Below are 25,924 nucleotides of genomic sequence, written 5' to 3' on the forward strand. Positions count from 1 at the left end.
TTTGGGTAGGAACATTCAGAGAGAATATCAGTGGGGAGAGAGTTCCAAAGGAGGAGGGCAATAAAGAATACAGAATGGCAGGACGATTAGAGACGGGAGCAGTAGCCTGGGAGCAAAGAAAGTCGCTGTTTAAATGCTGAACGTAAAATACTTGAGGGCCTGTAAGGGATACAGAGTGAGGAGAGATAAGCAGGTACTGGAATGGAGAACCTTTTGGGTCAAGGTAAGAATTTTATGCTGAACATGAAAGGGGATTGGAAGCAGTGGCGTAGCCAAGGGTGGGTTTGGATGGGCCCAGGCCCACCCAGTAGCAACACATCTATAATGTGGCTGGCAGGGATTCCCAAGCCCCACCAGCCGAAAACTTCCAACTGTCCCTCCTGCATACCTTTTAAAATAGCAGATCTTTGCCTGCAGCAAGCAGCGACTGATACATACTGTTCGCACCGGCCCCGCAGCCTTCCCTCTGATGTATTCTCGCCTATGCGGAAACAGGAAGTTGCATGAGAGGAAAGGCTGTGGGGCCAGCATGAGCAGTGTGTATTAGTTGCTGCTCGCTGTTGGTGAAAATCTGCTATTTAAAAGGTATTCAGGGAAGGGCAGATGTTTGAGAGACCATATGGATGCAGGCAAGAGAGGGAGAGACCAAATCACTTGTGGGACAAGGTGGAGTTCTTCTGCCCACCCATCTTGGGCCCAGGCCCATCCAAATTTGGGTGTCTGGCTACGCCCCTGATTGGAAGCCAATGATGTTGGACTAAGAGGGGTATGTCACAAGCCGTTACAACTATTTCAAAATAAAAGGGTGGGGGAAGGCCTCTGAATGTCTGTGGGCCGTCACTTTAGTCCATCTGAACATAGTACCAACAGAACTTCAATTCATCATAGGCTGAAAACCCTCCTAAATTCTTTATGCATCTTCCTTTATTATTATTTTAGTGTGTCTAGATTTTCAGAAAGCTTTTGACAGAGTTCCTCATGTGAGACTCCTGAGAAGATTAAAAAGTCATGGGATAGGAGGCAAGGTTCTGTTGTGAATTTGGAATTGGTTATTGAAAAGAAAACAGAGGGTAGGGTTAAATGGCCATTTTTCTCAATGGAGGAGGGTGAATATTGGAGTGCTGCAAGGATTTGTACTGGCACCGGCGCTTTTTAACATATTTAGAAAGATCTGGAAATCAGAACGACGAGTGAGGTGACAGAAAACTATTCAAGGTTGTTAACACATGCGGATGGTGAAAAATTGTAGGAAGACCTTAGGAAACTGGAAGACTGGGCATCCAAATGGCAGATGAAATTTAATGTGGACAAATGCAAAGTGATGCTAGGGTCCACCTTGGGGGTCAGCACCCAAGAAAAAGATCTAGGTGTCTTCTTAGATAATACTCTGAAATCTTCTGCCTAGTGTGTAGCGGCGGCCAAAAAATCAAACCGGATGCTAGGAATTATTAGGAAAATGATGGTAAATAAGACTGAGAATACTATAATGCATTTGTATCACTCTATGATGCGATCTCACCTAAAGTATTGCGTTCAGTTCTTGTCGCTATATTTTTAAAAAGATACAGCAGAATTAGAAAAGGTTCAAAGAAGAGCGACCACAATGATAAATGGGATGGAACTCCTCTCATATGAGAAAAGGCTAAAGAGGTTAGGGCTCTTCAGCGTGGAAAAGAGACGGCTGAGGGGAGGTGTGATTGAAGTCTACAAAATCCTGAGTGGTATAGAACAAGTAGAAATGAATCGATTTTTTTTTTTTTACTCTTTCAAAAAGTACAAAAATCAGGGGACACTCAATGAAGTTACATGGAAGTGCTTTTAAAACAAACAGGAAGAAATATTTTTTCACTGAATGAATAATTAAGCTCTGGAACTCTTTGCCGGAAGATGTAGTAACAGTGGTTAGCATATCTAGATTTTAAAAAGGTTTGGTCAAGTTCCTGGAGGAAAAATCCATAATCTGCTTTTGAGACAGACATGGGGAAGCCACTGCTTACCCTGGGATTGGTAGCATGGAATGTTACTACTATTTGGGTTTCTGCCAGGTACCCGTGACCTGGATTGGCCACTGTTGGAAACAGGATACTGGGCTAGATAGACTATTGGTCTGATCCATTATAGCTATTCTTTTGTTCTTATGTTGTACCTGGTAGGATCCCAAAAAGTAGCAAGATCCGAGCTGCTTACCCCCAAGGTTAAGTGGTGTCTTTCCCCGGTCTACCTTAATAATAGTTTATGGATTTTTCTTCCAGGATCTTGTCTAAACTCTTTATAAACCTAGCTACCCTTAACTGCCGTTATCACGTCCTTCAGTAATGAGTTCTAACAATGCATTCAGTGAAAAAATAATTTATCCTATTTGTTTTAAATGTTCTATTTAGTAACTTCATGGTGCATTTTTTACATGAAATCTTTGTACACTTTGAAAAAGTAAACAATTTACATTTTACCCTTTCCGCTACACTCATGATTTTACAGACCTCTTATATCTCCTCCCAGCTGCCTTCTCCAAACAGAAGAGCCCCATCCTTCCTAGCCTTTCCTCATGAGAGTGGTTGCATCTCCCTGGGCATCCTTCTCTGTACCTTTTCTATTTCTTCTATATTATTTTTGAGATGCAGTGACCAGAATTGCACACAATACTCTACTACTACTACTCATAGGCGTAGACTGGGGGGGGGGCGAGGGGGGGCAATGCCCCCCCAAACGACGATGACGTGAACTGGCGCTAGAATGAAAAAAAAAAAAAAAACAAGCAGGCACGTGCTCGTCTCCGTCCGCTTCGCTGCTTCCCTGCCCTCTCTGTCTGCGTCCCGCCCGAAAGGAAATGACATCAGAGGAAGGCGGGACGCAGACAGGGCAGGGAAGCAGCGAAGCAGACGGAGACGAGCGTGTCTATAATCTACCCCCTCTCTTCCTACCCTCCGGCGCAGGCAGCACCAATCTTCTCTAAGCCTTTCTTGTTCCTGGCAGCGGTAGCGACGTACACGCTGCCTTCAGCTCTGCCCCGAAGCCTTCTCTTCAAGTTCCTGTTCCCGCATAGGTGGGAACAGGAACTTGAAGAGAAGGCTTCCGGGGCAGACCGAAGGCAGCGTGTATGTCGCTACCGCTGCCAGGAACACAGAAAGGCTGAAGAAGACTGCTGCCTGCACCGGAGGGAGGGAGGAAGAGAGGGGGTAAACGGAGTCACGATCCTGGACCTCGCGGGGGGGGGGGGGGGCAGCAGAGGGAAGATGAATGGGACTGGGAGGGTGGAGAGCAGAGGGAAGGAGTAAGAGATGGATGGGACTGGGAGGGGTGGGTGGGGAGCAGAGGGAAGGACCAGGAATTGGATTGGACTGGACTGGGAAAGGAGGTCAGAGGGAAGGAGCAGGAGATGGATGGGACTGGGAGGGGTGGGAAGCAGAGGGAAGGAGCAAGAGATGGATGGGACTGGGAGGGGTGGGTGGGTGGGTGGGGAGCAGAGGGAAGGAGTAAGAGATGGATGGGACTGGGAGGGGTGGGTGGGGAGCAGAGGGAAGGACCAGGAATTGGATTGGACTGGACTGGGAAAGGAGGTCAGAGGGAAGGAGCAGGAGATGGATGGGACTGGGAGGGGTGGGAAGCAGAGGGAAGGACCAGGAATTGGATTGGACTGGACTGGGAAAGGAGGTCAGAGGGAAGGAGCAAGAGATGGATGGGACTGGGAGGGGTGGGTGGGGAGCAGAGGGAAGGACCAGGAATTGGATTGGACTGGACTGGGAAAGGAGGTCAGAGGGAAGGAGCAGGAGATGGATGGGACTGGGAGGGGTGGGAAGCAGAGGGAAGGAGCAAGAGATGGATGGGACTGGGAGGGTGGGGAAGCAGAGGGAAGGAGCAGGAGATGGATGGGACTGGGAGGGTGGGAAGCAGAGGGAAGGAGCAAGAGATGGATGGGACTGGGAAGGTGGGAAGCAGAGGGAAGGAGCAGGAGATGGATGGGACTGGGAGGGTGGGAAGGAGCAGGAGATGGATGGGACTGGGAGGGGTGGGAAGCAGAGGGAAGGAGCAAGAGATGGATGGGACTGGGAGGGGTGGGTGGGGAGCAGAGGGAAGTACCAGGAATTGGATGGGACTGGGAGGGGTGGGAAGCAGAGGGAAGGAGCAAGAGATGGATGGGACTGGGAGGGGTGGGTGGGGAGCAGAGGGAAGGACCAGGAATTGGATGGGACTGGGAGGGGTGGGAAGCAGAGGGAAGGAGCAAGAGATGGATGGGACTGGGAGGGGTGGGTGGGGAGCAGAGGGAAGGACCAGGAATTGGATTGGACTGGACTGGGAAAGGAGGTCAGAGGGAAGGAGCAGGAGATGGATGGGACTGGGAGGGGTTGGAAGCAGAGGGAAGGAGCAAGAGATGGATGGGACTGGGAGGGGTGGGTGGGTGGGTGGGGAGCAGAGGGAAGGAGTAAGAGATGGATGGGACTGGGAGGGGTGGGTGGGGAGCAGAGGGAAGGACCAGGAATTGGATTGGACTGGGAAAGGAGGTGAGCAGAGGGAAGGAGCAAGAGATGGATGGGACTGCGAGGGGTGGGGAGCAGAGGGATGGACCAGGAGATGGATGGGATTTGGAGAGGTCAGGCACAGCAGAGGGAAGGAGCAAGAGATGGATGGGACGGAGGGATGGTGAGCAGAGGGAAGGAACAGAAGATGGATGGGACTGCGAGGGGTGGGGAGCAGAGGGATGGACCAGGAGATGGATGGGATTTGGAGAGGTCAGGCACAGCAGAGGGAAGGAGCAAGAGATGGATGGGACGGAGGGATGGTGAGCAGAGGGAAGGAACAGAAGATGGATGGGACTGGGAGGGGTGGGGAGCAGCGGGAAGGAGCAAGAGATGGTTGGGACTGGGAGGGGTTGGGAGCAGAGGGAAGGAGCAAGAGATGGATGGGACTGGGAGGGTGGGGAGCAGAGGGAAGCCTACTGGAAAGAAGACACTGCATAAAACAGAAGACACTGGGATCAAAGCGAATAGAAAAACTAAATGATCAGACAACAAAGGTAAATAAAAGTTTATTTTATTCATAATTTATTAATTGAAATGTGTCAGCTTTTTGAAATGTGCATCTGTGATATTTTGCCTGTAAATTTCATTTCCTTCCTCCATATTAGCATATTCATTTGCATATGTATATATGCAAATGATATGCTAATATGCTCCGCCCATTCTTTGCCCCCCCAAATGAAACAGTCAAACTACGCCTATGCTACTACTACTATTTAGCATTTCTATAGCGCTACAAGGCATACGCAGCGCTGCACAAACATACAGGTACAGTCGCACTATGGAGTGATATAGAGACATTGTTAATAAGAAATTAAATGCTCAATGTGCTGCGGCGGCTAAGAAGGCGAACAGAATGTTGAGTATTATTAGAAAAGGGATGGAAAACAAACATGAGGATGTTATAATGCCGTTATATCGTTCCATGGTGCAACCGCACGTGGAGTATTGTGTTCAGTTCTGGTCGCCTCATCTCAAAAAAGATATAATGGAATTGGAGAAGGTGCGGAGAAGGGCAACAAAAATGAGAAAAGGGATGGGACGACTACCCTATGAGGAGAGGTTAAGACGCTAGGACTCTTTAGCCTAGAGAAAAGGCGCCTGAGGGGTGATATGATAGAGGTGTACAAAATAATGAGTGGGGTAGAGCTGACTGATGTGAAGCATTTGTTTACACTTTCTAACAATAATAGAACCAGGGGACACAAGATGAAATTAGAATGTGGTAGGTTTAAAACAAATCGGAGAAAGTTTTTCTTTACTCAGCGCATAGTTAGACTCTGGAACTCATTGCCGGAGAAGGTAGTGACGGCAGCTGGCCTTGCTGAGTTTAAAGGGGGTCTGGATAGATTCCTGAAGGAAAAGTCCATTGATTGTTATTAAATTTTGGGTTTTTGCCAGGTTCTTGGGGCCTGGATTGGCCACTGTCGGAGACAGAGTGCTGAGCTTGATGGACCTTTGGTCTTTTCCCAGCGTGGCGGTGCTTATGTGCTAATTGCCAGCTGAAAGTTTCCGTTTGTTAGTTAACTGGCCAGCAGCAGTCAGTAAATACAGTACACACAGCATGACACGACAAATCTTTCTTCAACCTTACATCAGGTTGTATGCCTTTCATATGCGAGTTTCATGTAAAGCAACATCTGATTTTTAGTTAAAACAGGCTACTATTGTGTCAGCACAGTTTTCCACATACACCATTTTTCTCATTCATTCAGTGACCTTCAGGGCAGGGTTAATCTTTTAGCGGGCCCTAGGCACACAAGCACACTGGGCCCACCGGCCCCTCCCCTGGTCCGCCCCTCCCTGCCTAAGCCTCCATTTATTTATTTACCTGGCTGCTTGCTTACTTTATTTATACTTTATTTCTTTGTTTTTCTGTTTATTTTAAAATTCAAAACATAAACAAACATAAAACCATACCAGTGCCAGTGTATATTTTTGATTCCATTCAACAGTAAGGCAACACCAAACATCACTGAATAAATCCTCCCTTCCCACCTTGGTACCTCCCCCACCTTCTTTTCTTGCTCTCTGCTGCCTCAGCTGGACCTTATTCTGCCCAGAAATGTGGGGTTTGTTTTACTTCACATAAAAGTTGGATCTGGAGCGGTGTCCCCCTGATTCTGTTTTGGCCTGCCTCGGAACAGTCACAGGCAGATGATTCTTAAAAATAAAGTTCTGTCCAGAGGAGAACTCCAGATCCAGCTTTAATTTGAAGAAAAAAATCCCTACTTTCCGAGGCAATAAAGCAACACTAAGGCAGCAGAGGATCAGACCAGGACTTAGGCAGCAGAAGGACCTTAAATCCAGAGGATCTGGCTTTTAACCAGTCAGCCGCTGACTGATTAAAATCCAGATCCTCTGGATTTAAAGTGGTACACACTGGATTTGGCTTTTACCTATTTCCCTAGTTTAGGAAAATAGGTACCCCCCCCCCCACCCCCCCCAATTTTTTTTTTTTAAATTTTGTTTGGAAGGAAAAGGAATTTGAGCTGCAGGGGGCTTGCTGGAGCGATATGGAGAGAGTAAAAGTCTGGGCTGGGGGCAACATCTGACTGGAGGGAGTATTAAGCCATTTATTACTCCCTCCTGTCAGATTTTGCCTCCACCCCAGGCTCATACCCCTCTCCAGGCTCCAGATCACTCCAGCCGCCCCCCCCCCCCCCCCCCCCCCCCAGCGCAAGTTTCTTTTCTTTTCAAGATTCCCCACCCAGATAGACTTAAACTGCTACTCTCCAGACTCCAGCTTACTTTTACTTTCCCAAATTGCCCCTTTGCCTACATACCAGCAGGCTCTGCCTGGCTCCTACAGGTTCAGGACTCACTGTAGTGGGAAGGAGCTGCTGTTGTTGTGTGCTTCCTGGTTCCCGGTTGGGACCTCAGCAGCCTCTCCCATGCGGATTATTCGTAAGTACTTGCCATACTGGGACAGACCAAAGGTCCATCAAGCTCAGCATCCTGTTTCCAGCAGTGGCCAATCCAGGTCACAAATACCTGGCAAGATCCCCAAAAACGTACAAAACATTTTATGCTGCTTATCCCAGAAATATTTTCCTCAAGTCCAATTTAATAATGGTCTATGGACTTTTCCTTTAGGAAGCCGTCCAAACCTTTTTTAAACTCTGCTAATCTAACCGCCTTTACCACATTTTCTGGCAATGAATTTCAGTTGAATTACACGTTGAGTGCAAGAAAAATTTTCTCTGATTTGTTTTAAATTTACTACTTTCTAGCTTCATTGCGTGCCCCCTAGTCCTAGTATTTTTGACAGCGTAAACAGACGCTTCACGTTTACCCGTTCCACTCCACTCATTATTTTATAAAACTCTATCATATCTCCCCTCAGCCATCTTTTCTCCAAGCTGAAGAGCCCCAGGCGCTTTAGCCTTTCCTCATAGGGAAGTTGTCCCATCCCCTTTATCATTTTTGTCGCCCTTCTCTGCACCTTTTCTAATTCCACTATATCTTTTTTGAGATGCGGCAACCAGAGCAGGCCCAGGCTGCACAGCACTGCAGCAGTCAGGCTCGCCGCCCTCCTCAGCTCTTCTCACTTGCTCTCTCTGCTCCAACTCCATGTCAGAGACGCCAACACCAACTGCCCAATTGATCTGGCTGCAGCACAGGGTCTCTCCGTTCTGCCGGTGCCGCACGCTCACTGCTCAGCTCTAATTATTAATCACTCTCTCTGTCTCCGCTCGCTCTTCACTCTGTCCTCTTTGACTCTGAGTGAGTCCTGCTCCCGTCCTTCTGTTCTTGCTGAGTTTGCATGAGGCAGCATGGCTACTGACTTCGGAGTCTGACATCAGTGATGACATCAGATCGGCGCACCGCAGGCCTCCCTCAGCTTCTAGAACGAGGCACGGGTCTACTTGGCCTATCCTTTGATCCGACCCTGGTGGCCTTCAGTAAGGCCAACTCCATTTTAAAGGCAGTTTTCTCTATTTTTCCTAATATTTCTGGCCACAGATTTAACCCTAGCTTTATCCATAGGCACTAGGGCCTAAATTTACATTTACAGTATTATATTTTTTGTTCTCTTTTCCTTTCCTAATAACATTGTTAGCATTTTTGGCCACTGCTGTACACCGAGGAGAAATTCCCTGGTCAGATATCTCTTCAGTGTTCATATTATCTAACTCCCTATGTTCCATGTTTCTCCAAAAGTATCCAGGAAATTTAGCTGGGTCATTTATTCCCACAAGGGCTATCGCATCAGTTTCTCCTTTTTGTTCCAGCCGTTCTAACAGTGTGCTATATGTCCAGGCATTTAAACTTTTTCTTTCCCTGTATGTCTCTAGATCTATTCCTTTGGGAGAATTCCAGACCGGAAGGTTTTTCTTTTGTTGGGATTTTCCTCCTACTCTTGCATTCTCCTTTACAGTGGGCCTCCATTTCATCCCTCTTTATATGTGAGGTTTCCCGACAAACCAGAACTGTGAATGAGCTGTAGAGTGGCACCATGAAGAGAATCTGTTCCTCTCAGCTATCACTTGACCTTTCCGGGCCTCATTTTTTGAACCTTTTGTGGAAGTAGGATTGGACTTCATGGATTCTGGATATGGAGAAACACCCCTCTTAATTTTGCCCAATTCAGCTTGCGTTGAGCAGTCTTCTGTACACAGATGAGAAAACAGTGCAGCCTCCATTAGGTCTCTCTCTAGATACTGCTGCCAGGTAGTTATTACAATGAACCATTCCTACTGCTTTTATTTTTCTGTTCTAATAAAACAGATCTAGCTTCCAGAACTTTCTTACAAGTGGTAGTCAGTAAGAAGAGTATGTAACAAATATCAGATCAAAGGCAGAGACTACTATTGTTTCTTTTACCTTAATGATAACAGGCAACAAGATGCTTACATCCCCATTACTGAAGAGTCCATACAAGAAAAAAGTGATGTGGAGAGGGAACAGTAAACAATAACTAACAATTACAGCTAAAAATCCCTGAAACTAATTCCCTCAGACATCAGGCTGAAAACAAGCAAATTTTAAAATAATTCTCCCAGATTTTCCTAAAGAGAAACAGAGGCCAGACAATAAGACTTGAGCCCACTGCTTCCTGCCTTTCATGAGCAGTGTACTCCCCTTATCTTCCTCCATCCAGAATGGCTTATGAAATACACAGCTTAGGGGTTAAGGCACTGTCAGCATATTAAGGAGCACCAAGAGAGGTGACCACAAGTTTTAAATTATTCACTTGAGGGGAGGTTTAAAAGCTTTAAAGAGCACAGCTGGTAGCACACAGGGCCTGTGTGAGTCATGTACAATGGGACAAGAGAAATAAGGGAAGAGGAGATGTGTTAAAGGGACATTGTCTTTGTCTTCCTTCCCAGATGTTTCAGCAGTACATGGGCCATCAGATCGCAGCAGTATTGGCAGTGTCCTTCGGGACCTGGTAAAGCCAGGGGATGAAAACCTGCGGGAGATGAATAAGAAGCTGCAGAACATGCTGGAGGAGCAGCTGACCAAGAACATGCACCTGCAGAAGGTGAGAAGGGAGCATTGTGGGTAGAGTACCTGCAGAAAGGAGTGGAGATGTGGGTACCTCTTCATGGGGTTTTTTTTTCTCTTCTCTTTTCTCTTCCTCCTTCCTTTTTTGTTATTCCATATTGCCCATATCCTGCTTCTTTTTGCTTCCGTCCCTGTTGGTCTATCTCCGTCATCACTGCAGATGCCTGAAGCCTGTTGGGGGTGGGGGGAAAGGCACAGGAGAAGGTTTGCAGAGCAAGAGGGCCCTTGTTTTCCATTGGAAATTATTGTTCATTATGGAGCTGCTTTTGTGGAACCAATTTGCTTTCAGCCAAGAGATTTGTGCCTTGCTGATATTGCAGGTATGGGACGGGGTACTGTTGTAGAAAGTGGAGTTGGAAAGAGATTAAAGCGCATCAATGTCTCAGCTGGTTTTCTTTCCCAGTACGCAAGAGCCAGGTACACCATATCACTAGTGGAATGGGAGAGGGAATGATCTTGGTAAGGGTTTTGCTTCTGATGTGCTTTATTTTAGTTGTATATTTTAAATAGCCAAGGTAACTTTGTGTCTGTGAGGTGAGAGGATCTTTGCATCACAGATTACTTTATCGCTCCGTGCCTTATTTCTAATCTTGTTCTGCTAATGATTTGTTAAATGATAATTCTATCACTAAGCTACTTTTCAATGCTTAGTGCTTTTGTTGCAAGACACCTCTTCCAGTTTACAACTCTATCCCTATGGTCATCTGCTTGGTGGCAGTGCAGGCTGCAAGATGGTTCTTGTCCTGCGCTGTGCAAACTCCTAAGAGACTTTAGCAGGGCTATTTCTGAACATGGCCATTGATTTTTTTTTTTTTTTAATTTGGTCATTATTTGAGGGGGGGGGGGGAGGGTTGTTTACAATTTTTTTTTTTGAGTGAAATTTGATAATGTTGCTATATATGGAGTTTGTGCTCCCCTCCAGAGGTTTCTGAAAATATATTTTTACACTGATGTAAGGAAGCAAGAGAGTGTGGCAGAGAGACAAAAGGAGACATTTTCCAGAGCTACAGTACTCCATTGGTGCCCCTCTCTAATAAGTGTCTGAGTGCAGACTGTAATTTCAGCCTCTTTAGAGAATGGAGAGGAAGCAGCAGCTTTATTGAATGTGAAGACAAAATTAGGAGAGGTAATACAGCACTTGATCCATGGATAATTCCCTCGAGTAATGATCAACATCATACAGACCTAGAGAGTGGGGAGATGGAAATACAAGGATAAGGTGAACAAGAAAGATATATTGCCTTCACTTCCCTTATGTAGATTTTGTTCAAAGGATCATGTTAATAATGTGCAATGTGGTATAAAAATATTACTCCAGGAGATCTTGGAAGCAGATATTTTGGTGACCTCAAGAGTGTACAGCTGCTCTGGCCATTCTCACATAGATGGTTTTCCTTGGAATATTCTGTTAACTTTAGCTGACATCTTCATTTGTGGTGGACTCCAAAAAATCCATTGGTGGTTATATTTGAGGTACACTGATTACAGTACAGAAGAGAAATGAGAGGTCACTGGTCAGATTACATTTCTAGTGTGGTTGTGGATACCACATTGCTGCAGTTTTCCCTCTCTTGCAGGATCATATGACCTCTTTATTGTTCATTCCTTTGTGGGAGTTTTTATTTTCTCTGTCAGCTTTAGGAAGAATGTATCTTTGGGGTTCATATTTGTGAAGGAAGGTGATATACAAAAAAAAATCTGTATTCTGCACAGTATAGGTAATGCACTTCTGTTTGTTTTTTTTTCCCCCCTATGTTGCGCTGCATACAGAGTTTGATTTCTTGGGGTTTTCGGTTTAGTTTTTATCTGCATATTTGTATTTGTATTCTGTGGTCCCTTATTCTGTGTTTGAGGGTCTGTCTGTGTTCTGCATTTGTGATTGTATATTTTCAGTTTGGAGGACTTGCTTGTTCTGTTTTCCCAATAGGAGATGTATTGTCACATTAGGGCCCTGTGTAATACTTTACAAAGTACACAATGGTGGAAGCTCATGTCATTGTTACAGAGATAAATCCACAATTTAAATATCCTTTTCTGTATATCAAGTAATAAGAGGAAAGTTCTTAGGCCCAGATGCATCAACCAAACGTAAAAAAAGCAAAATCGCTGTATATCAAGTAATAAGAGGAAAGTTCTTAGGCCCAGATGCATCAACCAAACGTAAAAAAAGCAAAATCGTTAAAGCCATTACCGAATTTAAAAAAACGAACAATGCTCCTAAAAAACAAGTCGCACAAGTTCGGTGCGGTATTGTAAAGAACGATGCATCAATCCCCGTCGGTAATCGGCTCCTAAAGCATGTGCAGAGCAGCCAAGCGTTATGCTGGCTGCTCTGCACATGCCAGAAACGTCAAAACAAACGTCTCCACATGCTTTCCCCTGCATGTCTCCACAAACATAAAGGATCGGGAGGGGGCAAAGGCACTCATAAGGACCGTCCTGTATGGACGGGCCCCCCCCAAGGTCGCCACTGCTCCCCGCTGCTCCGTGTGTGAAATAAAAGCTGTTAAAAATCTTAACTTTTGCAGTGCCGGGCCCCCCTCCCTTCCTGTCTCTCTCTTCTCCTTCTGTATCCAATGCTCCGCCTCCTGCCATCCTCCGCCTCCGTGCCCCGCCCCCCTGAGTTCGTCGCCGCCGCTCCCCCCTCCACCGGACCCCCCTCCGCCATAATGGCCGGTGCAGCGCCTCTCACCTATGTTTGAAGGCGCTGCACGGGTTGGATCAGCTGTTCATCGATCGCTTCTGTCTCCTCCAACGTCTCTCTCCTTCTTCCTGTGCCCGCCCTCCTCTGACATCAGTTACCTAACAGATTTAGCGTGCACTAATAAATTAGTATGTGTTAAGTGCCATGCAACCCATCTCTCTATATAAAACGCACCTTCAACGTTCTAATGAAGCCTCCACAAGTCCCAACGTTCTAAATCCATGGTGGTGTAGATCAAAATTCGCCTATGAGTGTTTGCCCCACCCTCGTGTCAAACGTGATGTCGAGGGAGGAGCAATGGCACTCAACCAATCACATTGCTACACCCTCGATGTCATCACATTTGACACGAGGGTGGGGCAGACATCGATCTACACCACTACACAAACGTTGGAATTTTCGGAGGCTTCCAAAGAACGCTGGAGGTGTGTTTTAAATAGAGAGATGAGGAAAACCAATAGGTGGCTGAAGGGGGGGCGGGGAGAGAGCACAATCGCTGGGTCAATACAGAGGAGAAAGATGGGGGGGCAGGGGCACAGCACAATCGCTGGGTGGCTGCAAGGGGGGCAGGGGAGACAGCAGAATCGCTGGGGGGGCGGGGCAGGGGACAGACCAGAATCGCTGGGTGGCTGAAGGGGGGGGGCAAGGGAAACAGCAGAATCGATGGGTGGCTGTAGGGGGGCAAGGAAGAGAACAGATTCGCTGGGTGACTGGGGGGGGGGCAGGAGAAAGAGCAGAAACGCTGGGTGGCTGCATGGGGAGACAGCAGAATTGCACACACTCTGCCTCACACACACACTAACTGTCTCACAGACACACACACACACTCGCACGGTGCTGCAAACCACGCATCTCACAGTCACTGTGTCTCACATACACACTCGCACACACTCTCTGCCTCACACACACACTCTCTGTCTCACAGACACACTCTCTCTCTCTGTCACACACACGCACATTCACTCTCTCACTCACACAGTCACTCTCACACACACTCTCTCAAGCAAACACACTCCCCGGAAAACCTTGCTAGCGCCTGTTTCATTTGTCTCTGAAACGGGCCTTATTTACTAGTAAGTATGTAATAGGCTGTGCAGAGTGTAGCACACGCTAATCATTAGTATGAGTTAGTAAAAGGACCCCTATGTTTCCTAACTACTGTTCCTCTGTTCCTTTCTTCTTCTCCCCCATCTCTCGCACCACATGTTGACGCAGGCTGCTTGCTATGTGAATATTCAATCACTGCTTCATTTTTGCTACCGTATTGCATATTAAGGGGATTCATTTTAATTCATTTATCCAGTCCTTAAATGCACATGGTTTTGCTTTTTAAACCCAAAGGTTTCCTATGATAGCATTTTACATATTTGAATTAGTTTTTCTGTACAAGTTTTGCTTGATTTGTCTTTATTTGAAATAAAAAAAAATGTTTAAAACTCATCTTGTCAACAAGAGGCGGGGCTAGGTGGGACAGGAAGGGGCCCACTGAACTGGTCTGCACAGGGCCCTGCAGTTGCTAAGACCGGCCCTGGCTTCTGCCTGGAGTGCAACCACAATGTGCCAAACAAGGTTGCCAGATGGGAAAAATTTTCCCAGCCCAAAATCAGCCCTAAACCCGCCCAAAAAAAACGCCCAAAGTCAAACCCTGCCTCCCACGTCACCAACCCCGCCTCCCACATCACCAACCCCGCCCCTCACGTAACCAGCCCCGCCTTCCACGTCATTAACCCCGCCCCTGAAAAGCTTCTATTGGACCAAATTGGACCAATAGAAGCCCTGGAAAAGCTTCTATTGGACCAATAGAAGCCCCGGAAAAAAGCGCACAGCGGCCACAGGAAAAAGCCCAAACTCGCACCCCGCAGCCGCCGAAAATTTTCCGCAGCTGCTCGCAGAAAACCCGCCCAGTGTTGCGGGAAGACCGCAACCCTGGCGACAATGGTGCCAAAGTGTACTCACTGCACTAAGCTATTCTGAGGGCTCACAAGTCCAGGGTTTTTAGTGGAGACTGCAGGACTTTCATCTTAGTAGAGACCCTCTTTAAATGTCACAGAGAGTAGTTGTATGTCAGTGTCTTGGAACTGATTAGAGTGAGGCAAGTTGGTGCAGAAAATGGAAACAGCCACGATGCCTCGTGTCACTGAAGACATCTTGGTGCCAGAGGTAGATAACCCTCCCCTACTCTGCTGGCACAGATCATGCAATCCATAGCATAGCATGTCACCAGTCGGCTGTGAGGATCTTTCCAACTTAGGAGGTAGTAGAGCCTATTTTGGTGCATGCACATCTTAGAATAATGTGGACCTAAGACCCTTTCAGTCAAGTTCCCTCACTTACTTATGCAACTTCTGCACACCCTGCATCTCAACTTGAGTCTAAAGAAAGCAAGATGTGAATCAGGAGCAGCACTCTTACTGAAGGGTAGTGAGCCCAGTACAGAGTGTGTGTGTGTGTGGGGGGGGGGGGGGTTCTCTAAGCCATGGGGTCTCAACCCTGTCCTCGGGACATGCCTAGCCAGTCAGGTTTTCAGAATACCCATTCTGAATATGCATGACAGTGATTTCCATGCAATGGAGGTAGTGCATGCAGATCTCGCTCCTGACTGACCAAGTATGTCCAGAGGACTGGGTTGAGAACCACTGCTCTTAGCACTTGGCAAATTGGCATGCCTTCCTGAAATGGTTGGGAGAAGAGTGAACCCTCATTGAATCCTTCCCTACAGATGATTAGGAGTAACTTTGAAGCAAAGTGTCCTGAAACATATAGTAGGTTCATACATAAGATGGCATCAGTGCTTTCCCTTTCAGTCTAGAAAAATCATAACCTGAGGATGAATGTATACAACTTCTTTCACTTTATTTATAAGATGTATTTATTGAAAGTAACTCCAGAGAAATACAATCAAGAATAAACACTGCCAACATTCCCATTAAACTAAGCCTAATGCTGGTTATAATGCTGTACTCCGCAGAGAACAATTGCTAGAAGCTGCAGCCTAATAGAAATCGTACAAATGCTCTTGCAAACCTTTATAATTTATAGAACATTTTATAACTCTCTATATCCACCCCCTCAAACAAAAGCTAAAGGTTTTTGACAAAGAAAATAGAGAAGAATCCTCACCCAAACCTCCCCCCTCACCTGCACTCTTCTATCTACTGGGTCAGAGTGTGCCCTAAGGGGATCCACCCTAAGTGCATTTAGCCAAAAAAAGGGCCCAGACCCTTTCTCGCTTTTGCAAGGTGTGTCATTGCTCAGCAGTTGAGCTCCCCATTTCGCATATGTGATAGAGCTTATAAAGCCACTTAGGAAGAAGAGGAGTGGACTCTAGTTTCCATGGGCTAGCAATGATCAACTTGGCAGCATTGACAGTATGCGTCACCAAGGACTATTGGTCCACATGCAATTAAGTGAGAGATTTGTTAAAGATAAAAAAAAAACCTGGATCCCAAGGTATTCATATATCCAACCAGTGTTGCATATGAGACAGAACTGTACACCAGAATCCCTCACCTTCTGAAAGGTCAACGAGACATGACCTATGATGACCTTTACCCCACAGCAGTGCCAGCATGTTGATGAAGTTGCTGGGAAGTGATGATGTAGTCAGGTTGGGGTAAGGTACCATCTATATTGCATCATTACACAGTTTTCATGGAAATTGACAGCCACTGAAATCTTTGCCAGGACAGCCTCCATCTTGTCCCAGTACCAGTCAACATAAGGTACCCCCAACTCTAGCTCTCTTCTTGCCCTGTGGGCTGTAGACACAAGAGCCTGATCTGAAAACTATTTGTACACTATAAAAGCAAGGCTCCTAGTACCCCAAAAGTCTTTCACAGTTCCTCAAAAAAAAAAAAAGAGGCCTCTCGCAAACCTCTTTGCTTATTTTCCTTCGGTTGAAAGCATGTGGACAAGCTTTATATAAGCGTATGTTACTTGGAGGCAAGTGAAAATCATGCAGCAGAGAGTCAAAGGAAATAATAACGTCACTAAATAGTTGGCCCCAAGAGGTGAAGCCCAAGGTATCCCATCTTCTAAAGACCCCAGATTCCAACCCTGGGGGGAGGGGGGGGGGGGAAGTGGTTACACAAAATTGGAGTGGATCTGAATAATTGAAAATCTGACCTCGGGTCCAGCTTATCCTAATAGTGAAGAGTGCAAGCACTAGCTGGACAGAGTTTTGGCTTGAGTCTTCTCAAGCAAAAAGGTAACCACATTAATAACTTCAATTTAATGTGGCCAACTAAAAATTACTCAATTTGCATGCAAAATTTATAATAATGCTTTTGGAACCACTCTATTGCTGCCATGGCCTGCGATGCTCTATAATATAAAGGCAGGTTAGGGACTCCAAAACCTCCCTTCTTCCTATTTCTATAAAGCAGATTTCTGGGGAGGCTTGGGCCTTCATTATTCCGAACTAATTTAAGCAAGAGGGCCTGAACTTTGGAAAGAAATGTTTTTGGTAATTTAATGGGTAGAACTTTAAAAAAATGCATCATCTTAGGTATGACATTCATTTTCAAGGATGATATACGGGCAAGCCAAGTAAGTGGCATTGACCACCCCCTCCCCACCTCTCTATGTCCCTTTTGAGTTCCCTTATCAGTGGGTAGAAGTTTTCTGAGAAAAGATCTACATAGTTAGATGTCAAGTTAATCCCTAAGTATCTAATATAACCCACAATCCACCAAAAAGCAAATGGTGAAATCAACCTGTGTCTTAACTTATGGGGTAAATGTGGCCATAGCCTCCGATTTGGACATATTCACCTTAAATCCCCAAAATCTAGAATATTAGATATCCTTCAGCAAATTATAAAAAAGCCATTAAAGGTCTGGTAAGGGACAACAACCCACTATCTGCAAATAGGAACAATTTAAACTTGTGGGTTCTGAGCTGACTCCCTGAGATATCAGTGTTAGCATAAATAGCTGCAGCAAAGGGCTCCATTGCAAGAGCAAAAAGAGGTGACAGAGAGCAATTCTGACTGGTACCTCTTCCCAAATCAAACATTGCAGAATTATCTCCATTGATATGCACATGGGCTCTGGGAGATGAATATAGAGCTCCTACCCAATGTAAAAAAAAAGTCTCCTTCCCCATCCTTAAACCCAAAACTTTATCCATAAAATTCCATTGAATTCAAATGTTTTCTCAGCATCAGTACTTATTAGGCAACTTGGAATGCCCTGAGACTGAGTTCCAAACAATAGGTATATCTATGATCCAAAGCTTGATGTTTGGAAATAAAACTCGATCTGGACAAATCGTGGGGCAAAACCTGGGTTGTCCCATTTGCCAATACCTTTGCCAATACGTTTACAACATTATAGTATTAAGGACCAGTGTGGGTCTATAAGATAAGCATTCCAGTGGGTCCTTCAGAAGTTTAGGTATAAAAGCTATCTAGGCCTCCATCATGGAGGGTGGTAAACCCTCTACCTCCCTTACAGAATTCAACACTTCTGTCAGCAAGGAAGCAAGCAAGCTCTCTAGCCAAGCAAGCTACAACAAGATCATGCTACCACACACCCCATCCTGGACATGTTAAGTCATCCGTCTATCTTTTTTCTCCCTAATCTGAACATGCATATCTGCTTAAGCTATCCAAGCCAACCCAACCTGTATTTGTATATCTGATCAACTTAATGTAAGCCAGACAAAACTGAGTCCTCGACTCGGATGTGTGTGGGATATAAATTCAATAAAGTTTTGTAGAATTCACATGGGAAACCATCTAGTCCCAGTGCCTTTCCAGAGGAGTGGTCTTTTATAGTGTGCAACACTTCCTTAACTGTGATCTGCCTATCAAAGCTTGTCTTCTGCTCTAGTGAAAGAGTAGGAAGCTGGAGTGAGACCAAGTAGTCAATGATACCCTGTTCTGCAACCTATAAGTCAGGATGATAGAGTTTTTGATGATAACTCTTAAATCTATCTCTTCTTATTAAGGGCAACTGCAAAAGACAAACCCCATCGCTATCCTTTATTCAGTGATTCCCAAACCTGGTCCTGGAGGTACCCCAGTCAGTCAGGTTTTCAGGATATCCACAATGAATATTCATGAAAGAGATTTGCATGCAGTGAAAACCTGACTGGCTGGGGTGCTTCCAGGATCAGTTTTAGGGACCACTGCTTTATCCTAAAGACACCCCTTTGTATATGCCAGGGGTACTCAAACTTGTCGTAGGGGTCCAAAGGCCAGTCGGGTTTTCAGGATATCTTCAGACAGCTCAGAACACTGCAGCTAGACTCATATTCGGTAAAAGAAAATACGAAAGCGCTAAACCCCTACGAGAAAAACTACACTGGTTCCCACTCAAAGAACGTATCACGTTCAAAATATGCACCCTAGTTCATAAAATTATTCACGGAGACGCACCAGCTTACATGTCAGACCTGATAGACTTAACACCCAGGAATGCTAAAAAATCATCCCATACATTCCTTACTCTTCACTTCCCAAACTGTAAAGGTCTTAAATACAAACTAACACATACGTCAACCTTTTCCTACCTGAGCACACAATTCTGGAATGCGCTGCCACGCAACATAAAAACGATGTATGAACTAGCTAACTTCCGAATTCTACTGAAGACCCATCTCTTTAACAAAGCATACAACAAGGATTAACAAATATGAACTCCTGTACACATATCCAGAACTGCATTGACAATATTTGCTTCCTAACTTCTATTATGTTTTTCATTAACATGTTACCCAAGATCCTTCTGCCATTACTAAATGTATATTTTCTTATATATTTCTTAATTCTTATTATATCTGCTTGTTAAATTACTATCATGCCTTATCATCATATTATTAAAGACCCTGTTGTTATTACTAAATGCATATTTTCTCATGTATTTCCACTATTCATGATGTATTGTAAGCCACATTGAGCCTGCAAAGAGGTGGGAAAATGTGGGATACAAATGCAACAAATAAAAATACATATACATTGTTCTGTTATTCAATTTGCATACTTTTCTATCTTTAACTTGCTCATATAAAAAAAAGACACATGATGTCCAACATTTTTCTCCTTTCCGTTTAGATTCCGTATAGAAGGTATCAATCACAGCTGTATTTAATTATGTTCCAAACTTTTCTGTATCCAACAGTTAAGTATTCAACAGCTAACAGCTGCAATAATTGTCCACACCAAACTCCGTATGTGCAGAAACAAAAAAATAATACTTTATGACTTCAAGAATAGCTGGTCAAATTCCATACTCTCTGCGTCCAGTAGTAAAGTGTCCAACAGCTGAATCGTAAATTCACTTTTTGCATATATAACAATGTCGTACATCATCTGAATAAATTTCTCAAACATTGCAACAGACGAATCTCCAAAATGTCTTTGGTCCCAACACTGGCCGTGTTTCCTTATTACTTCATCAGGAGACCTTATACAGCAAACATCATACATAATTACACAACTACTCATTCATTCAAAACATAAAGTATAAATTCAATGATAATAACATTACCTTAAACAACCTCACATTTTGTTGGGCACACCACAGTAAGCAACAGCTCCCGATGTGCTAACGTCATATCCTGTGCATGAGAAGGAGTGTAAGAAATAACATGGGAAGAGAGGTAAGAAGGAACTCTGGAATGTAGAGTTGTTTTTTTTTTTTTTATATTAATCAGTTCAAGAACTTTACATTTTATTTGGTAGGCAACTGGAAGCCAGTGATTTTGCTTCAAAGGGGGAGAAACATGATCAAAACACTTGAAACAACATAGTAAACATAAACATTCTCGGAGGTGGGGGTGTGAATGAAGGATGTAGGGTTATATAGAGCAGGAGTCTTTGTGGGATAGTGGGTATGATAGTGGGGGAGGAGTGTAGTAGTTGCAGCTTACATCAAGTGAGCAGATGCTAAGAAAGGATAGGCAATGGAGAAAGTTTTTAATTTGAGGATGCTTGCTGAAGTCTGCAACAACTGTTGTCATTCATAGTGTTACGTAACCTTCCATATCTCCTTTCCAGTACTCCTATCTGTATTAGGTGTTTGAGAGGAAGGGAGTATGCAGGTTTCTATCATGTTCAAATCATTTTAGATGTGCCTCTTTTTCTGCCTCTCCTCTGTTTCATTGCAGGGAATTATACATCCAGACTTTTCTATGCCATGTCTCACTGTCACCTCCAGGTTCTTATTCTCTACAGTGTATGACATCATTAGTGAAATGGAATGGAACACCACTCGGTATTTCTATTCCTTGTATCCCAGCAAGGGAATAAAGCTCAAGGCCCCTTTTTTAATTTAACAAAGGTGGTGCTTTTTTATTTTGTCAGTATTGTATCAATTACACACAGTCACATTAGCCTATACGCTTTGAGAAATGGTGCCCAGGTTTTGTAAAAGTTTTTCATGTTGTTTTTTTTGCTTGGCTGTGATCACATCCATGTTCTGTACATTTCACAGTTGAGAAGGCTACACTTGCATAGGTTCTGCAAAGTCCTAGATTTTTTAATAAGCAGGGGGGGGGGGGAGCAAGTTGGGAGGAGTGCAGCCTGTTACTCGTGACCCTGCAGCCCTGTGTTTGACTCTACCTATTTTACTTTCCAGGATCTGGAAGTCCTGTCCCAGGAGATTGTCCGCCTCAGCAAGGAATGCATTCCTTCCCTGGACAAGGACCAGGATTCTGGGTCTACCAGCTGATACAGAGTGATGCTCTCCTGCGCTCTACCCAGGAATGGTGGTCAGCGGGCTTCAGTGTGTACCCTTGACTCTTCACGTGTGTGTGTGCGTACTGGCAGCTGACCATAGCTGGACCTTTTCTGTAAATTATCCATGTTTCACTGTGCCACACCTCCTGCTTCACATTGTAGCTGTGGAAGAAATAACTTCCCCAAGCCAGAGTCCTTAGGCTGCTTCTCCCCTCCTTTTTTTCTTTGATGCATGTTACTTGGGTTCCATTCCACTTGTCTTATCCATGCCGCATGTTGTGTCATGCATGCAAACTAATCATTCCAGCTTTATTTTGCCTGCACCTGGCTGTGATCGTCTTCCTTAATCATGTGGATCATGAAGCTTAAGGAATACAATGTCTCTAGTGTAAGATATCCCATAGTGGCACCTGGACTGCCGCATTGCTACATTGCCCACACAATTAAGTAAAATTTAGAATATGAGGGTGGGATCTTTCAATGCCAAGTCACCTTTTCTCCTACCTTCAGTTCTTCAGTTGGCAGCGCTCCTCACCTGTGTCTTAAATGTTACTCCTCCTCCTTTGGCAGGAAAAACCTGGAGCAGGTTTCCTGATGATGAACTGCACAGTAGCAGCAGCTGTGCTATCTGCACCTCTGATACCTATAGGTAGTGGGGTGTGATTGGACTTGTACATTTCTTCTGCAAGAATGAGATGAGCACTGGAATGGAAAATGCCGACATCTCAGCTATCTTCTCTGTATGACTGAATTCAGCCGCTGTCGTCTTTGTTTTGGGAGGGTGAGATGCAGGGTGGTAATGAGGTGCTGCTAGCAAACTGTTATAAAACAGTTTTACTTTTAACACTGGACCGTTCCTTTTTGCCCCAAGCAGCGGGGGCGATGAAAGAACTACATGAATAAGAGTATCGTGCAAGGCTGCAGCAGTTTAGTGCGGATCCACAGGAGATGAGATTGGTACTGTCTAATGAGATTTTTCCTTTTGAGGAAATTTTGGAAGTTTTTGTTACTCTATTCTCTCAGCTGCCTGGCAGGGAAGAGACCATTACAGGTGATTAAGCTATATAATTGGAGCAGCATGTCAACACAGACCTTTCTGTTACAGGTGATGGAGTTATATAATTGGAGCAGTATGTCAACACAGACCTTTCTGTGAGGAGTTTTGTAACTGGCTGCTGATAGTGGCATTCTTAAGAGTGCCTTCTAGTGGTGGATGTACACATGTTAATGAAGCAGCACACATCATGCAGTCTCTGACCCAGTTTTTACCAGTGGAAGCATCTTTGATATAGCAGGTAGCCATGAAAAGATCCCCAGTGACTTTCAGAAAGAGGCTTCCCTAGCCTCCTGCAGGAATTGCAAAAGATATGCATTTCATCCTGCTCCAACTGGTGGTGGCTGCCATGTTGTTGTTTTTTCCTTCCATCCTCTGCAGCCCTGCCTCTGCTTTCTGCTTCTCTCACCACTTCTCTGCTTACTCAGTGGAGCTTGCCTTGGTTTATAAAAATGCAGGAAGGAGGGGTTTGGCACAAGACTAAAGGATGGTATTTAGAGTGGATCGATCTCAGTTGTTTCTGAAAGTGGTTTGTTTTTGACTTTTAAGAGCCATGGCAGGACATGCTGGATCCCTGATGCTTGTCCTGCCCACTTATTTACTCTGATCTGCTTCTTGCTCCCTCTGTAAAACGTTTAAAAGAAGCCTGCAGCATAATTCACAAGACTATATGCTGGAGTTTGGGGATATGGGGGAGTGAGGTTGTGGTATGCTGTGAGCCTTCTGCAGAGAATGGGAATGCGTCCTTTTATATAAGAGAAGGGAGGTGATGGGTCTCTAAGTTGGGTGAGGTGGTATTATTTAATGTAATGGTTATTTGTAAAATAGTATATGTATTGTTATGGAAGAAAATTGTACTTCTGGCTGGGCTGGGCATCCTGGTCTTTTCTTCCCACTGTTAGTTTTGTTTTCTCAGCTCTGTTCCAGAGACATTCATCACCAATCACACAAGGAACACACACATAAGATTCCTGGCATTTGATGTGTTACAATTAGGCATTATTCTGTAAAGCTTTTTTCAATAGGTATTGAATAGGAAGCAGTTCCTTTTGGATAAAACCTATATTCTTGATCATGTGTAATGTCTGTGTTCGTGTGTATGTATATAATATACATACACACACATGCACATAGCATTATCTCAATGTATATTTCATATGCTTTGCTGATTATGTTTAACTTATTTACACAGACATAGTCTGGAGACCTTAGTCACCAAGACTTTTCTCCTATTGTGTGGGGAAAAGTGCTTCAGTTGGGCCATTGACATTGCTAGAGATACTTATAAACAGGAAATAAAAAAAACATAGAACATCTATGAATGTAAATCTGAAGACTGAATGTGGCCCAGTCATAGCTGAAGAATCCCGTACCAGCTCATGCCTTCTGTTTACAACAGAAAACCAGCCTTCGGTACTGATACCTAGAAGCCCTCCTACCCTGTCATCAGATACATGAAGAGGATGTAAAACAGATGCACAAGGTCACAGACTTGACAGTGGCTGAGGACAGATGAATTGACATGTACAGAGACAGTCTCCTTTGCATGTCAAATGAGCTATTAACTGCCAGCTGCCCTATCCTACGTTCAGAGCACTTCATAGCATTGCAAGGTTACACTGCAATAGATAAGAATAAGTAACATGAAATAAAAGAACCACAGTCTAAGGAAAGGTCAATGTGATGGGCTCTCTGTACATGAAAGCAAAGTTTCACTGTCATCACCAATAAACCAGTGACCAAGTGAGTTATTTGGATTTTTTTTTTAAATATCATTTTTTTGCCATCTGAGCTTAAGGCAAGTTTCCAGTCAGATGCAGTAATAGATTGTAAGCCCTCTGAGGGGGGATAACCAGGAGCATTAATAAGAGAAACTGGATTTCAACCCTGATTCTTAGCCTGCTGCTTATCCATGAGGACACTCCTTTTTGGACAGCAGGAATAGCCAGCTCCTGTGTTTCTGTACTAATGCAGTTTCTTGCAGCGCAGCTTTTCCAGCCATAATGCTTGGAAAACCATGCACCTCACTGATGTCTTTATGCTCGCCACCCTCTTGTGAAAGAATTTAAAATTTTCAGGTACACACAAGGCACAGAGCCTGTTATTAACTTAATGATGTTCTCTTTGTGGAGGTAGTAATCTGGGTAAAAGGCATATGCAGTAAGAAAAAAAGGCACATTGGGGGAGGCACAGGCTAAGAGTAAACTGCACTTGTAGAACCGTGTATGGGAATCTCTGTACTGCAATAGCAGGAGATACTGCAGCAAAGGCTTGAGGTACTTGGGCAGATACACAGTACTCCAATAATTATGTTTTACTGATTTGGGCACCTAAGGTAGTGGTATTCAAACCAGTCCTTGGGCTCTTACAGCCAGTTAGATTTACAGGATGTCCCTAATATGTAAACTAGTCAAGATTTAGTTACATTTGTAAGTATATAATCAAAACCCAACTATAAATACCCTAAATCATGTTGCAAAGCACATAATAAAAATATGAAATGTATATCAATAGCTCCCCCCCCCCCCAACCCACTTCATTCTGACAGCATAGTTTACATAGTGGAGTTAATCAAGGAGAAATGATAACAAGCAAACTATCATGTGTTAAACTTTCTTTTTTAAATCCGTATTCAGTTCATATAGAAGGGCTGCTGGCAGTGCACTTCAGAGCTTTGGACCCTGATGTGCAAATGCCACTCATGTCGTTCACTCTCAATGCATAATTGGCAGTGCAGACAAAATTAAGTTCCCTATTTGGAATGAGTGAAACAGCTTTAAAGAGGCATGATCAGTCAGTAAGAGTGCTAAGATAATCTGGTTCAATATTACATAGAGGTTTAAAAGTTGAACATAAAAGCTTGAATTGAATTCTGTTCAAACTGGGAGCTAATGCAATGCCAGCAACAGGGGTGATGTTTTGCCTGTCTTCATGTTTCTAGCTCAATTAGTAACTGGCTCAATTAGTGCTTAGTAAAAGTGCAGTAATGTGAATTGCAATAGTCTTTGTTAGGACTAAAGCATACACCAGTGATCATAAATCTTGTGCCGGTAAGAAGGCTCAAAGCCACTGAAAAAGCTGCAACCCACAGAAAGCTACTGCCACCACCCTGCTGAGACCTGTGAGCTAAAGGATAGCTGAACATCTAATAAATTAGCTTCATACGCGCTTCTCTCCTGCTTTACAAACAGCTCTCTCGCTTTTTATGTTATCTACAGTGTTTCACATTTAGCCAGCTTCGGTTTCAACTTGTTTTCTTGCAACCATAATAATGCTCTTGTTCAATCGCTCTCTAACCTCTTGCTGATCTTCATCCATAAAAAAAACCAAATCCCTTAATGATTTAAACTAAATGGACCAGATAAACATTAAAAAGGGGGTTTTGGTAATACAGAACCTCGAGGAACACCAAAAGGGACAGGTTTTACCTTAGATGAAGACCCCGCCATTTTAAATGT

At 44.4% G+C, this 25,924-nt stretch overlaps 1 protein-coding gene across 5 annotated transcripts in view; it reads left to right on the forward strand.

Annotated features, from left to right (window-relative positions):
* The window catches only part of GRIPAP1 (GRIP1 associated protein 1), a 253,480-nt gene extending 228,501 nt beyond the window's left edge, over nucleotides 1–24,979 (forward strand). For 4 of the 5 annotated variants that reach the window (XM_030194003.1, XM_030194004.1, XM_030194005.1 and 1 more), the window contains 2 exons: nucleotides 9,848–10,002; nucleotides 21,312–24,979. In XM_030194003.1, the coding sequence (XP_030049863.1) occupies nucleotides 9,848–10,002; nucleotides 21,312–21,404 (248 nt within the window). In that variant the 3' untranslated portion in view covers nucleotides 21,405–24,979. The remainder of the gene's footprint in view (nucleotides 1–9,847; nucleotides 10,003–21,311) is intronic. The other variant, XR_003941032.1, reaches the window with a different exon arrangement.
* The last annotated feature ends 945 nt before the right edge of the window (nucleotides 24,980–25,924 follow it).

The sequence above is a fragment of the Microcaecilia unicolor genome, chromosome 2 (genome assembly GCF_901765095.1).
Source record: "Microcaecilia unicolor chromosome 2, aMicUni1.1, whole genome shotgun sequence".
Classification (NCBI taxonomy): Eukaryota; Metazoa; Chordata; class Amphibia; order Gymnophiona; family Siphonopidae; genus Microcaecilia; species Microcaecilia unicolor.